This window comes from Solanum dulcamara, chromosome 11, assembly GCF_947179165.1.
Source record: "Solanum dulcamara chromosome 11, daSolDulc1.2, whole genome shotgun sequence".
NCBI classification, from domain to species: Eukaryota; Viridiplantae; Streptophyta; class Magnoliopsida; order Solanales; family Solanaceae; genus Solanum; species Solanum dulcamara.
Genome location: NC_077247.1, coordinates 60,264,218 through 60,279,661, shown reverse-complemented (window position 1 = coordinate 60,279,661; position 15,444 = coordinate 60,264,218). Strand labels below are relative to the sequence as shown.

The 15,444-nt window shown below is 35.8% G+C and overlaps 2 protein-coding genes across 2 annotated transcripts; both read left to right on the top strand.

Annotated features, from left to right (window-relative positions):
* Positions 1-89: 89 nt before the first annotated feature.
* Positions 90-4,368, top strand: LOC129873997 (uncharacterized). The gene is made up of 4 exons (XM_055949204.1): positions 90-1,009; positions 1,373-1,765; positions 3,487-3,692; positions 3,914-4,368. Exons 1-4 carry the CDS (start codon positions 103-105, stop codon positions 4,169-4,171), a joined length of 1,764 nt encoding a protein of 587 aa, XP_055805179.1. The 5' UTR covers positions 90-102; the 3' UTR covers positions 4,172-4,368.
* Positions 4,369-7,605: 3,237 nt separating this feature from the next.
* On the top strand, positions 7,606-14,954 carry LOC129872076 (granule-bound starch synthase 2, chloroplastic/amyloplastic). The gene is made up of 8 exons (XM_055946929.1): positions 7,606-8,215; positions 8,667-9,294; positions 10,634-10,698; positions 11,120-11,197; positions 11,301-11,411; positions 11,857-11,901; positions 12,184-12,357; positions 13,587-14,954. The coding sequence occupies exons 1-8, from the start codon at positions 7,964-7,966 to the stop codon at positions 14,541-14,543; spliced, it is 2,310 nt and encodes a 769-aa protein (XP_055802904.1). The 5' UTR covers positions 7,606-7,963; the 3' UTR covers positions 14,544-14,954.
* Positions 14,955-15,444: the final 490 nt, after the last annotated feature.

Here is a 15,444-nt window from a genome sequence, read left to right as displayed (position 1 = left end):
TTTAAATGGGCACAGACACACTACTTAAAAGAACTCAAACCAATATTGCTCCTTCGTTAACAAAAACTTAAAAGAGTTTCTGGGAGTCTTTGAATTTCTGAAATGACCCCGTTATCTACCTGTTGGCTTTTGATTGAACTATATGTGATCCCACATGGATATCTAAAGTGGTATTTTTTGAGTTTCTATATCCACCCTTTTCTTCTTCCTTTCTGCCAACTTTATCTTTGGATCAAAGTGTTACAAAAAATTCTATTAACCTTCATCCTTTTTGTTTGTACGTCCTCTTGTTTCTTAATTTCGTATGTTACAAGATTGTGTAAATTCTGCGTCCTCTTCTTTAAGAAGTACTTCATCTTACCAAATAGAAAAAATCATCATATCCCTACAGCTGAAGAGGTTGAGGAGTACTATGATATTATACCAAATCTCGTAAACCAAAATGAAATCGTCCTTTATACGAGCTTTAAAATGAGACAAAGTACTAGTAAATCGTATGGAACGGTCCATTTGAACCTGATGAATAACTCGTATGTATATGATTTTCAAACTAGAGTTTCTCAAATGTTCGCTAAAAATCACAAGATTAGTTCGTTTGTTGAACCAAATCAAGGTGAGTTTATGGAACTTGAAGAGGATTCAATCGTTTCTTCTGTTGATGAAAAAATGAATTTATTTGATAATTATAATACCGTCCCTTTATCTCCTGGTTCAATTTTATCTGAAACAGAGCTAGAACTTGAGTTCTCCCTATCGAGTTCTGTTTCCAGTTTTTCACCAGGTATGAATCGTCCAGGGCTTGACGAATATTTTCCATCTCCTATTAGCTCTAATTCGTCGTCCCCGTTGGATTATGGTACGTTGAACCAAAATTTTAGTAGCTATACAAAAGCTATGGTAATGGATCAGCAGCTGGTTCATGAGGAAGAAGTAGATTTGTTATACAACAAGTATGCTGAAAGCATGAGCTGGTTTGATGTTCTCAATCATGAAAGGCTATGTGCCTTATGTGAGTATTTCCTTTTTGCTCAATTACTTCACAATACAAACATTTTTTGTTTCTTCATTTTTTTAATATTCTAACTATGTTATATTGGCCAACTTGAGGCCCGCTCAACTATTTCACACGATACTTAATACTTTCTACAGCACAATCAGACCTATGACCTAAATTTTTTGTCACTATGGAAAATTGAACCCTGGTCTATAATGATTTTTTGCCCATTAATTATTGACCAGCAGGCCACATCCTAGGTGCAATATTTTTCTTCTAATTTTTTAACGTATTTTCTTGAACTATAAGTCCCTCTTTGTATATATTAGTATGCTTAAGTAATCTTTAATAATGCGATTGTTGGTTATTATTTATTAGGTACAGTACTGAGGAAGCACTTGTCAAGTCCAAATTCATTTGAGTATGAAACGGAGCCTACAGTTGGTTTGCCTGTCCAATATATTTCATTGAGCAAAGTGGCAAGAAAAAGACTTGTGAAGAGCTTAGAGAATGATTTAGAGTTGGTTTATGTGGCACAATCATGTTTGTCATGGGAAGCACTTCATCATCAGTATAAAAAAGTAGAGGCTCTTTGTTGTTCAAATTCAAAAAATGGGGTCTTTTATGGTAATGTAGCAGCAAGATTTCAGAAATTCCAAATAATGCTAGAAAGATTTGTGGAAGATGATAGCTGTGGAGGCAAAAGGCATTTGAATTATGTTCATAGAAGATTTTCCCAAAAGAATCTCCTCCAAGTTCCTGAGGTTTCTGGTAATCTTTTGCCACTTAACATTTTTTTTTTTGGAAAAAGGGTAAAAAAATGCTCTTAAACTATTTGAAATGAACAAAAATGTCATCCGTTTATCGTTTGGTCCAAAAATGCTCTTACCGTCAGTACTTTGGTCCAGAAATACCTTTATTGTTATTCAATGAGTCAAAAATGACCCTATTGTTACAAATGGGTCAAAAACGCCCTTTTTCAAATAAATATATATTTTTTTAAAAAAACAAATCTTATTTCTTATAAAAATATTACTTTTAAGGAACTCTATTTTTTTTAAACCACTTTAAGTAATAAAAATGTAGGAAATAATTTTATTCTTCGTACTTTCATTTTATCAATTAAAATAGAATAATTTCATGTACGCTAAGTTTTAACGGATAATATATGCCATATATATAAGATCATAATAAATCCATCATTAATTTTTATTCAAATAACAATAAAACAAAATTATAATAAAATAAGAAATATTTTTGGACCAAATTATAAATGGAGGACATTTTTGTTCATTTCAAATAGTTTAAGAGCATTTTTGACCATTTTTCCTTGATTGAGAATTCAATTCCTATAGATTAATAGTGTAAAAGAATTGTTATATTTCCAACAACAATAACATATATATATATATATCTAGTGAAATTGCATAAGAAAGATATAACTTATGTAGACTTTACCCTAGCTTCCGAAAGACCCCAACTCATATAAGGCCTCCTTATTACATTCGCAAGTCACCTAAATATTAATTACAAGCTCTTATTCATAAAAAGGTAAAATCAGCAACCTAAAAAAAAAAGGAAAAATTATCTGCTAAATATATTCGATGCTTTTGTATACTATCAATATATATAAGTTAGGGGTCGAGTCCAAAAAATTACCTACAGATGCGACCGAACCTAATAGCTAAGATCCAAACTTTGTATTTGTATTAAATAATCAACTAAATATATATAAAAAATTAATCCAAAAATCTAGTAACTAATACCTAATGTCGCTATTCTTAAATTTAATTAGAACCATCTAACTTTGACTTACATGGCAAGTTGAGATTCATTAGTACGTCGCTTATCTAGTTCCTACGTGTAACGACTAGATCTCCATTTCTTCTAGGAGTATTAATCAACACTTTGATAGAACTTGTTCATTAAATAATGTTTTGCTTATATGTAAAAACTTTATTATCAAATTTGAATAGACCCATTGTCTTCTAGCTAACTACTAGTACAATTTTTTTTATACGAGCGTAGACGAAATAGTATTTTATTCTGGGTAGTACATGCACTTTCAGTAATTACAAATTATTATTAAGGAGATCTCAGTCGCCGTTGCTTTGTCCTACTGCTAAAAGGCGAGTCATGACCCTTTAGCTGACTGATTGACTGTAATGTTGGTTTAATTAATGATTAATTAAAACTAATCACTCCCCACCTAATACCTAAATAGTTTATATCGTCTGTTGCCTTCCTATCTATACCCAAGAAATTACTACTTAATTATCTTCAAGTATTTTATAAGTTCTCTCTTATTCTAGCATCTTAAGATTACAAAGTCGTATATGTTATTATAGAAAATATATTATTAGTCTTGAAAAAGATAGAACATGCGGATTGAGGCGAAGTCATAAATAAAGGCTATATATATATGCAATATTTTTTGACTTATATATGTAGTAATACTTTATTTCTTAAAATTTCGTACTTGTATTTTGCAGGATATGTAGAATCAAACGAAAGAGTGAATGGAGAAATAAACAAGCCAATTGAAGTGCTAAAGGCCATAGAGAAATGCATACATGCTTTCTGTTTTTTTGTAAGAACGGATTGCAAGAAAAGAGAGAATTTTTTGTGGAGTCAATCTCGTGTAGAAGACCCCAGAGACATACTGCTCCTGCCTCACTTAACTAAGAAACTTCAAATGGTACACCTCGATCTCACAACCTAAGGTTCTATAATACAATATATTTTTCTAAACAACATAAGTCATTTTCTGGTGTTTGATTATCAAGAATAAATATTTTTTTGCAAAAGACTTTGTATCATTGTTTTAACTTTTGGGCGCAGAAATAGACACTTATTAAACAGTCTTACTAATGTTTGATCAAAAACTGACTTGATTTTTTTTTTGGGGTTATCCTGAAGAAAATGTTATGGCTGAAGGACGTGAAAGGTAAGAGAAAATGTTGGTTGAGAAGAGCAATAAAACCTGAAGAAGAAGAATTTAGCAAAATAGAGTTTGTGTTAACATTGATAGAGATGAAGCTGGTGTCAAGGATTCTCCATATGTCCATTATTTCTACCTCTCATTTCAAATGGTGCCAACAAAAGCTAAATAATATAGAGTTCAAAAATGGTCAGATTTTAAGGATCCCCACTACCCTACCGCTATTTCCATCTTGATCAAATCACATTTTCTTCTTATTTCCCCAACTAGTGTGTGAATATTTAAGCATATTTGTTCTTCGCACGTACGGCATGTAAATATATGAGTACAATTTGCTTCTTCTTTTGGGCTAAATTGTACTCTAGCCAGCTAGCTAGCTAGCTTTTCTATGATGTATATGTATATATAATACTACTACATAACTACACTCGTGGTTGTGGTACAATGATGAAACTGTTTCATCCTCAATTAGAGGTCTCGAATTTGAGTCCTGAATTTGGATCTGTTGAGAGCGCCACACCCTAATGGATCGGTGAAAGAACCCCCAACAAGGTTAACTTCGAGTTACAATTTAGCTGCTTGTGCGTGATTCAGATTTAGTCAGGATTAACTCTGGACACCGGGTAAGAAACAAAAGAAAAACAACCTTTTTTTTAATGCTAAAATACCCCAAAAGAATCATTTATTCATTTTGGAGGACACGTGTAAAAATATAAAGCATAATAAAACATTTTAGGTTTAGATTTGCAAAAAGTTGGGAAAGAAAACATGTTTTTCTTCAAATACAAAATGGATAAATTAAAGTAATCATTGGACAGTAAATGTAAAGCATAATCATTGCCCAACTGAAAGCAAAGTCATACTCACAATTCTATTTGTCCTCTAGGAATACTTTTTATTACCAAAAAAAAAAATGACTACCTAGCTAATACTTTTCCACTTTTCTCTTTTGATATATATTTTTTCCTCTTCCGCACTAGCTAATTAGCTTTATATCTTTTCTTTCATCTCCTTAAAAAGGCCTACCTCTGTGTAATCTACTTGACTACATATATACTAAAGTAGATCCTTTTTGTTATTCAAAAGTTACTCATCTTTTTAATATAAGAAAAGAAATGGGGTGGTCCTTTCAATAAATCAATGCATATATAGCTGAAGTTCTCACACCGTACTAGTACTAATAATTGTATTATTAAATTATCAAAAAAATTATATACTGTATTAGATAATTATTTAGAATAAGTAAAATTAATACTCTAATGCAAACCTTATTATCCTTGTCTTTGCGGGATAGAAAAAACATTTTCGATAGACCCTCAAAACAATGACACATTATCGAAAATTGGCAAAATAAACGCAACCAATGAAGGAACCTGTAACAAATTTAAAAACAAAGTATATTATTAAATATACTAATAATATGAAAGAATGATACAACAACAACAACAAATTCAGTATAGTCCCATCATGTGGGATCTGGGGAGGATAGAGTGTACGCAGACCTAACCCCCACCTTGAAAGGTAGGACGGCTGTTTCCGAAAGACCCTCAGCTCAAGAGAGGAAAACAAGATAAAAGGTCAGATAGGGACAAGCATATCGAAAACAAGATGAAAACAAGAAATAACAAAAGTGAGAAAGCCATGATAGAATAGTACGGAAAGAAAGAGACATTAACTACTATAAATAAATAAGATAATCAAAGTACAATGGTCACACACCTATAAACAGCAATACAATGCAGAAATCAAATGGCAATAAACAATGAGCAGAACTACAACTACTATGGTGTAAGATTAAGTCACCTAGCATTTTATCCTAATCAGAGTCCTCCACAAAAGAAATTCTAGTGCGTTAATGCACCTACTAATAGGAAAGAATAACGAGACTGTGTACTAGCCTTCTACCCTAATGTGGGTCCTTCACGCCCTCCTATCTAAGGTCATGTCCTCGGTAAGTAGTAACTGTGCCATGTCCTGTCTAATCACCTCTCCCCAATATTTCTTCGGCCTACCCCTACCTCTTCTGAAACCATCCATAGCCAACCTCTCACACCTCCTCACTGGGGCATCTGCGTCTCTCCTCTTCACATGCCCAAATCATCTCAGTTGCATTTTCCGCATCTTGTCTTCCACCGAGGTCACTCCTATCTTGTCCCGGATAACCTCATTTCTAATCCTGTCGCTTCTGGTATGCCTACACATCCATCTCAACATTCTCATCTCGGCTACTTTCATCTTTTGAACGTGAGAGACCTTAACTGGACAACACTCCGCCCCATATAACATAGTCGGTTTAACCACCACTTTGTAGAACTTGCCCTTAAGTTGTGGTGGCATCTTCTTGTCACAGAGCACACCGGAAGCGAGCCTCTATTTCATCCACCCTGCCCCAATACAATGTGTGACATCATTATCAATGTCCCCGCTGCCTTGCATGATAGACCTAAGGTACTTGAAACTATTTTTCTTTTGGATGGCCTGGTCACCAAGCCTAACTTCCGCCAGCCTCCTGAGGTGTCTCACTGAACTTGCACTCTAAGTACTATGTCTTGGTCCTACTCAGCTTAAACCCTTTAGACTCCAAGGTATGTCTCCAATCCTTCAGCTTAGTGTTAACTCCGCTACGAGTCTCATCGATCAGGACTATGTCATCTGCAAAAAGCATACACCATGGCACCTCACCTTGAATTTGTCGCATCAATCCATCCATCACCAAGGCAAATAAAAACGGACTAAGGGTCGATCCTTGATGCAACCCCATCACAACTGGGAAGTGCTCTGAGTCTCCTTCTACTGTCCTTACCCTGATTTTGGCACCCTCATACATATCCTTGATCACCCTAATGTACGCCACAGGTACACCTTTAGCCTCCAAACATCTCCATAGTATCTCTCGTGAAACTTTATCGTAAGCCTTTTCTAGATCTATGAATACCATATGCAAGTCCCCCTTTCTCTCCCTATACTGCTCTGTCAGTCTCCTCATAAAATGGATGGCTTCTGTAGTTGAGTGTCCCGGTATAAATTTGAACTGATTCTCTGAAATAGACACGTCTCTCCTAACCCTCATCTCTACCACTCTTTTCCACACTTTCATAGTATGACTTAGAAGCTTGATACCTCTATAGTTGTTGCAGCTCTGGATATAAATAGAATTCCAAAAGATAGGAGTGATAAATTATAGCTTAACTAGTTGGTTACATAAATTTTCAATTTATTGGCGAGAGTTATTTCCCACTATATATTGTCTTTTCTATTTTTTTTTAATTGTGACAAATTTCAAAGTGATAGAAATATAAATTTCAATCACAAATAAAATATAAAAAAATATTATTTTATTGATAACAATGTAGAAATAATTCTGTTCTTCTTGATTTGTCTTTCTTAAAATTTTTCTGTGATTTGAGAGCTTTTAATGACGTATTTCTCAAGCGTAGAATGATTTCGACTTCTTTGAAATTTATTTAATCTTTTTATAAAGAGAATTTTGTGAATGTTTTTAAAGTATTTAATTATTAAGAAAAATTCGAATATCTATATGATTTTTTATATAAATATGAGCTAGGATTTATAATAGAGAGGGCAAAATTTCGATTGGCCAAGTGGGTATGCTAGTGACAAAGCCATAATTTACACGTGATATTCCCAATACCATAAATAGAGATCATAAGAGGGGCCCAACTAAGTCCCATCGTCCAACAACTCAAAGTTTCTGGTTTTCTACTCAGAGGCTGAGCTTGCGATTCAACGGTGAATCTGAGCCTCACAGGGATCCCTTCCATGATTTCTTCCCTCTTCATCAAACTTTTAAACATTGACCTCCATTGTCGTTACTTCTTGATTTCTCTTTCAATCGTGCTTCACTATCTATTACCCCTAATTGTCTGTACTAGTCTGAGTCTCTATCTCAATTGGGTTTTCTTTATTTATCAACTATCTCAACTGGGTCGGCTTCTTTTTTCACTAGGTCACTCTGGTTCTTGAAATCTTGGATTCCCTATTATCCTTGTGAGCTTCATCTTTCGGTAATGGAAAATTCTATTCTTCTTCATAGTGGAAATCAGTTCCACCCCAACTTACCCTTTTTCGCATTTAGGCCCAAAAAGTTATCTCTAGTTCATGGCTCCAGTAGAGAGCAAATGTGGAAGATCAAGCGCGTTAAAGCGACTAGCGAAAGTTCTGGGGAAGCTACAAGTGCTGATCAATCGGATGATGCCTTACAGGCTACAATTGAAAAGAGCAAAAAGGTCTTAGCCATGCAACATGACCTACTTCACCAGGTATTCTTTTGGTGCTCAATCATAAAGTTTAAAGTGAAAAGAAATGTTTCTTTTTCCTATTCAGAAAGATAAAGAAGTAAAAGATACTTGTTTTAGGGCCTTTTGACCGGTGACACTTTGTTTCTTTTTTCCTCGAATGCAGGTAAAAGGAATATAATTATCGTCATGTATGCTAATAATGAATAAATATTCTGCTTTAGGATAGTAGACATGTTCTTATTTCTGTAAATGAAACAATCCTAGAGAGATTTATTTTCAAGTATGTCAAATTTGAAAATAAATCTATGTTTAAATAACTCAGAAATCTGTCTGATATGACTGTTGTTTGAGGATTTTGTGGATAAAGAGAGTAACCGTGCTCTGATTTAGAAGAGGAGAAGTTCGCCTGTGGGTTTAGAAACATCATTTACATTCTTGGAGTGTCTTCATCCTTGGTTTATTTGCATATCAGATTGCAGAAAGAAGAAAAGTAGTCTCTTCAATAAAAAGCAGCCTTGCCGATGCCAAAGGTACTTATGATGGTGGCAGTGGGACCTCATCAGATGTTAATGTCCCTGGCGTGGATAAAGACTACAATAATACTTTACCTAGTACTGCTGCTACTCCAATTACTGATGTCCAAAAAAATACACGGCCAGCTATAAGCCAAGATTTTGTTGAAAGTAAAAGAGAAGTCAAAAGGGACCTGGCCGATGAAAGGGCAATCCCACTGTCAAGATCATCCATCACAGCTGGTAGCCAGACATCCTCTACTGTAACTTCTGCCAAAAGAACGTTAAATGTCCCTCCAGAAACTCCAAAGTTCAGTCAAGAGACACCTTTGGATGTGAATTCACGCAAAAGTTTAGTCGATATTCCTGGAAAGAAAATCCAGTCTTATATGCCTTCCCTACGTAAAGAATCCTCAGCAAAATCCCATGTGGAACAGAAGAATGAAAATCTTGAAGGATCAAGTGCTGAGGCAAACAAAGAGACTGAAGATCCTGTGAATATCGATGAGAAACTCCCTCCATTGGCAGGAACAAATGTTATGAACATTATTTTGGTGGCTTCAGAATGTGCTCCATGGTCTAAAACAGGTATTTTTACACTGGATATGCATCTTCTGTCCAGGGACAAATGTTAAGTTGGTGCATTATCCACAATTGAGGTTTCTATGACAGTTTGTATCCTAATTCAGTTGATGATACTTCAAATTCGTAGGAATTGCAAAAGAGTAAGACCAGCATTATGATATTGAGAATGAGGTGCTTGTTGTTTCTTTTCATCAACTTATAGTGTTCATTAAGTTTTCAGTATTCCATCATCTCTAGAATAAACAAGATAACTAATTAGTAGAAGGATTCCGCCCCTATATCTAACCACTCACCCCGATCACATATTGGCACGTACATGATGCATCATAATCAAAAGGCTGTAAAGTAAAGAAGACCTATGCATCAGTGTACTGTCATGATCACATATTAACTCGATTTTATTACTGATCTAATGAGTTAAACTTAAGTTAAAGTCAAAAGAAAAAAGTTTTATAAGGTAACTGGTGGCTACACCTACAACCGAAATGGAAACCGAGCGTTTCCTGGTGCAAAAATGCCAAATCTTGTCTCAATCATTATTTGTCAGGAATCTTTGGCGTAAGTTCCTTGGGTGCATTTAGTACATGTTGCTATTCCTGCATCCAGAGGGGAGTCCGTTCTGTGGAATAATTTCTTAGATGTATTACCATATCCCTAAGGGTTAGGCCCACTTTTTACCGGTCAATGGAATCCTAGGACAGAAATAAAGCATTGGGTCGAACTCTTCTTTGGTGTCAAGGTAATAGATATGAATAGTCATCGACTTTTGGGAAAGAGTTGAAGAATGGGAACTATCATGGGAACTCTCTGAGAATCAGGATAATATTAAAATGTGGATCCTTAGGCCCAGCCATTGTGCAGCTTCTGTATGGAGTCCTTCTCTTCCTGAAGTGATGAGTGTGGGATATAGATTCAAAACAGATTATCATGCCTATCAAAAGTATTATGTGACATATTCTTAGTAATGTGATAAAAGGCATTTAAGAAAAATGAAAAACCATCGCTGAACGTCCCAAGTGAGATGGTAAGGCGAATGTCAAATGAAAAAGGATCTATATTTACTTTGCCTTTCTTCACTACTTTAGTATTTTCGCCTTCTGAATGGTTGAGGATGGGTGGTGGATTTGTTGGTTTCTCAAACTTGTATTTTGTCTGGTAACTTTTCTGTTATCTTCATTTAAAAACTAGAATCTCCATTGTACATCCTCCAGTCTGAGCTCTGTGCACGTATATATAATCATGACTCATACACATTTTTCGCACTTCGATGTTGCATGAATTCTATTGTGAGTATGTCTCTAGATACATATAGCATATCTTTTACTTGTGAAGAGTTTTTTAGGTGGGCTTGGAGATGTTGCTGGAGCATTACCCAAGGCTTTGGCTCGACGTGGCCACAGAGTTATGGTAATTAGTTTAATCCTTCACCTTGTGAATTGCTGGGTGCATAAGAATGATGTTTCAAGTAGAATGTAGCACAGAGACAAATTCTGTCTATGAAGTCTCAGAATGTTCTGCACAAGGTGTTATATTCTCTATCCATCGTCTTTCAAACAATTGGACAAGTTAGTCTGTGATATAAATTCACAAGCTTTCCAAATCATATGCTCTCTAACCAGATTATCGAGACCATTGAACCTCTTGAAAGATCATATCATAAAATAAAATCTTCGTGACAATATTTTGTTTTTTTTTGACACATCAAACAGCCAACAAAGCTATAGATTGCTTGGTACTTAGAATTTTGCCTTCTCATTACAACACATGGGATGTAAAGTTATCTAACGAGGGAGTTTTCTTTTTCTCCCCCCATTTCTCTGAAACTTAGGTTGTGGCACCTCGTTATGACAACTATTCTGAACCTCAAGATTCTGGTGTAAGAAGAATTTATAAAGTTGATGGTCAGGTATGCTTGACTGCATTAATAAGATGTAGTTTTTAACTTGTGCTTGTGATTTTATGGCCACAAGACTATACATATCTAAGCATTTAAGTTTTAAACTGTGCAGGATGTGGAAGTGACTTACTTCCAAGCTTTTATTGATGGTGTGGATTTTGTTTTCATTGACAGTCATATGTTTAGACACATTGGGAACAACATTTACGGAGGGAACCGTGTGGTAAATCCTCGTGCTCACTTTTCTTCTGAATTTTTAATTTCATTTTAATCCCGGAATTTCAGACTCCTTGATTTACATTGAAGTCTATTGATGAGAAAATGTTATAATTGCCTGACATAATGTTTTCCCTTGTCACCAAAATCTGGGCCTTATGGGATTGGGATGTCTTAGATGATTGTGTCTTCAACTTTCCTTTCGCTTTCTGGGTGGGGGAGTTTAAGAGAGAGTGGTTTAAAATTAGTTCTGTACCAACATGGAGATTGTGATAAGGATCGCTTTGTTGAGCACTGATATTGACTTTCAGCTACCTTCTTTGCATTGTACATCATTCATTGATGTATCAGTCTTGAAGCCGTATTTGAATTGTTTATCCCCTTTCCATAAATTGTTTTGGCATGTACCTATCTGGCTGTTTTTAACTTCTTTTTTTCTCTTCCTGTTGCAGGATATTTTAAAACGCATGGTTTTATTTTGCAAAGCAGCGATTGAGGTATGACTTCTGATGTTTCAGGAACCTTACACTAATTATTGGCCAATTGCTCCCTACACTATCTGTCTACGATACGCCACAGTGGCCAGAAAAAAGACACTGCAAACCTTTACTCAATCTTTGTAACCAACACTGCAAAATAAACCTAGCCATACTATTTGAGCATGATTATCCATGTTTACTTTACACCCGCACACCCTGTCATAACATTTTGCCTACTAGTATTCTTTGATTTCAGAATACATTTTTGATAATTTTAACATTGCTGATTTGCAATTTCAGGTTCCTTGGCATGTTCCATGTGGTGGGGTCTGCTATGGAGATGGAAATTTAGTGTTTATTGCTAATGATTGGCATACTGCCTTATTGCCAGTGTACCTGAGAGCTTATTATCGTGACAATGGAATGATGAAATATACAAGATCTGTCCTGGTGATTCATAACATCGCTCATCAGGTCAGTTTCATCAGCAACTATAGCAGTTTTCTAATCCACATGAGCATTTTTATTTCAATGGTTTAACAGTATACCCATTTTTTAAGTTCATATGGAGGTTGGTCATATATCATGATTTCTATGACTACTAAGCATAGCGTTTAAATAAATAATTACCTTGATAGGAAAGTAGATGGGTGGGCCCATTATCCACTGAGTTTCAAACCGTGGATGGCCTCGTGGATTTCTCAATTATCAAAAATAAAATAAAATAATAATGATGACTAGTTTGATATTATATATCTACTAGGTGTTCTTGGGACATAATTATTACTTTCGTGTCACCAAGTTCCATTAGCTTAGTATCCAGTAGGAGTACCGTATCAGGCTATCAATAAATTTAGTTACAGGTAATGCATTTTTTCTCATGCACAGACCAATCCTCAGACTATTTTAGGAGAATTGCCTGATATGTGAAATTCCTTGAAAAGTTGTGCTCTGGGCATGAGCCGCTTGACCAAGATGCTTTTATTGGAGACTTGGAGTGCTTTTATCTAGAAGCTGATACAGAAAGAGAAGAACACTAAAATTTGATGCAGAGGAAGGAGGCTGCTAAAGCTTCATACTGGATTATGCTTTAATTTGTAATGATCTACAACAATATGAGATCAATCCGGCAAAGAACAAAAGAAAATCTTGAAGAAGTTACCAAAATATATATCGTACATGATGTCTTATATTAATAAAGTACAAATCTACCTTTTCCTCATGTGCTAAGGTTAAGCACAATGATGCATTTTGCTTATACTGCTAGTTATCATCTTTTTATTAATTTTTCTTGCCTCATTTGATATGTATTTGAATATAACTTTCATTTTGCATTGAATTTTCTGCGTGAAAGAGGCAGAGAGGGGCTATGGAGTGAGCACGATTTTACGCATGTAATGTAAGCAGCAGAGAACTAGAAATACTCTGTTCGTCCAATTAAACATGGCCTACTTTGACCTGTGCAATTGTTTTAAAATGTTTTATAGATTATAACTTTAAGTGTGATGTGAAGAGTGTAAAATAATAATTTGGAATGTAAAACAGTAGAGTAATTGGAATTATCTCTACCCAAGTTCTGGATTTTGTTAGTATTACCTGATTTGTGTCATTTATTTGTTATTCTATATCGCGAATAAGGGTTATAGCAATCTTAGTCGGCTTTCTTTCACTTTCATCACTATAATTTGCTCCATTTCGTGCAGGGTCGTGGTCCTTTGGAGGATTTTTCATATGTAGATCTTCCACCACACTACATGGACCCTTTCAGGTTGTATGACCCAGTAGGAGGTGAGCATTTCAACATTTTTGCTGCTGGTCTAAAGACAGCAGATCGTGTAGTTACAGTTAGTCATGGATATTCATGGGAACTAAAGACTTCCGAAGGTGGTTGGGGATTGCATGAGATAATTAATGAGAACGATTGGAAATTACGGGGTATTGTGAATGGGATTGATACAAAAGATTGGAACCCTGAGTTGGACGTTCACTTACAGTCAGATGGTTATGTGAACTACTCCTTGGACACACTGCACACTGGCAAGCCTCAATGTAAAGCTGCATTGCAGAAGGAACTTGGTTTACCAGTTCGTGATGATGTCCCACTGATTGGTTTCATAGGGAGGCTTGACCCCCAAAAGGGTGTTGATCTGATCGCTGAGGCAGTGCCTTGGATGATGGGTCAGAATGTACAACTGGTCATGCTGGGGACGGGGAGGCCTGACCTTGAACAGATGCTAAGGCAATTCGAGTGCCAACACAATGATAAAATTAGAGGATGGGTTGGTTTCTCTGTGAAGACTTCTCATCGTATAACTGCTGGTGCAGACATTCTGCTCATGCCTTCTAGATTTGAGCCTTGCGGACTGAACCAGCTTTATGCTATGAAATATGGGACCGTTCCTGTTGTTCATGCAGTAGGAGGACTCAGAGATACTGTGCAGCCCTTTGATCCTTTTAATGAGTCAGGACTGGGGTGGACCTTCAGTAGGGCTGAAGCTAACAAGCTAATCCATGCATTAGGAAATTGCTTACTGACTTATCGCGAGTACAAAAAGAGTTGGGAGGGGATTCAGACACGTGGTATGACACAAGACTTAAGTTGGGATAATGCTGCTCAGAACTATGAAGAAGTTCTCATCGCTGCCAAATACCAGTGGTGAGAGGTTCATTACTTGTAGATATTTAGGGAGTTTTGGCCATTCTATCTAGTTCTAATGATGGCATTTCAGCTCCTCTTTGGAGGGTCTAAATGTTGTATTCTTTGGCGCGTATATCTGATGATGGCATTGCTCCAATTTTGCTCAACCAAGGCAAGTCTGAAATCGTCGTCTTTCGTCAAGCGACTCAGAGACCTGTTTCTGGTATCGACACAAGAGGATGCAATAAGTTGGCTAACTATCATTCTACTACCTCTTCGGGAATGATTGCTGCACTTGATCATATAATCATGTATATACTCTTTTTCGTTACCAAAATGTAGCCAAATCTCTACTCTATTTTTGTTGATAAGTTAAGGTGTCAGCTAGTTTCAAATAATCATGCATAAGAATCAGCCCCAATTTTAGTTTCCAGATGCATGGAGTGCTACAACAGTTACCATTTGAAACTGATTCGAAATACTCAAAAGCCATTGTGCATCTTTCGATTTGCTCCAGAAACACCACACGTCTAGACAACCAAGAGGATTAAAAGAGTGTCAGGAAGTCACTAGTTTTTTGTTTTGCCGAAAAAAAGTGTGTAATTTCATTATTACAGTTCGAATTGCAAAAATCTTACAATTAAGAGAACAGGAATGCATTTGAATACGCGGCCATTGATGCCACTCATATCAAAAGAATTAGTACGACTGTGCTGTCGGCTTGGGCACTCCGATTTCATACAAAAATTCTGCAACATTGTTTTTCGAGTCATATGAAATAACTTTATCGCCTACAGGTAAGTAAAAGATGTACTGATTAACAGAATGAGTGTCGATGTTTAACGTCTTGATATTAGAGTTTGTAGAACCAAAAGGCCCTGGACAATTAAGAAGTGCGTTACTGATATTTGCAACATACTTGA

What these genes read in the sequence shown, in the direction of transcription:
- LOC129873997 (XM_055949204.1), top strand. Translation starts at nt 103, where the DNA reads ATGACCCCGTTATCTACCTGTTGGCTTTTGATTGAACTATATGTGATC. An exon ending in TGAAAGGCTATGTGCCTTAT is followed by an intron (nt 1,010 to 1,372) that starts GTGAGTATTTCC and finishes ATTATTTATTAG; the next exon opens with GTACAGTACTGAGGAAGCAC. An exon ending in TAACTAAGAAACTTCAAATG is followed by an intron (nt 3,693 to 3,913) that starts GTACACCTCGAT and finishes GTTATCCTGAAG; the next exon opens with AAAATGTTATGGCTGAAGGA.
- LOC129872076 (XM_055946929.1), top strand. Translation starts at nt 7,964, where the DNA reads ATGGAAAATTCTATTCTTCTTCATAGTGGAAATCAGTTCCACCCCAAC. An exon ending in GACGTGGCCACAGAGTTATG is followed by an intron (nt 10,699 to 11,119) that starts GTAATTAGTTTA and finishes TCTGAAACTTAG; the next exon opens with GTTGTGGCACCTCGTTATGA. An exon ending in TTTATAAAGTTGATGGTCAG is followed by an intron (nt 11,198 to 11,300) that starts GTATGCTTGACT and finishes TAAACTGTGCAG; the next exon opens with GATGTGGAAGTGACTTACTT.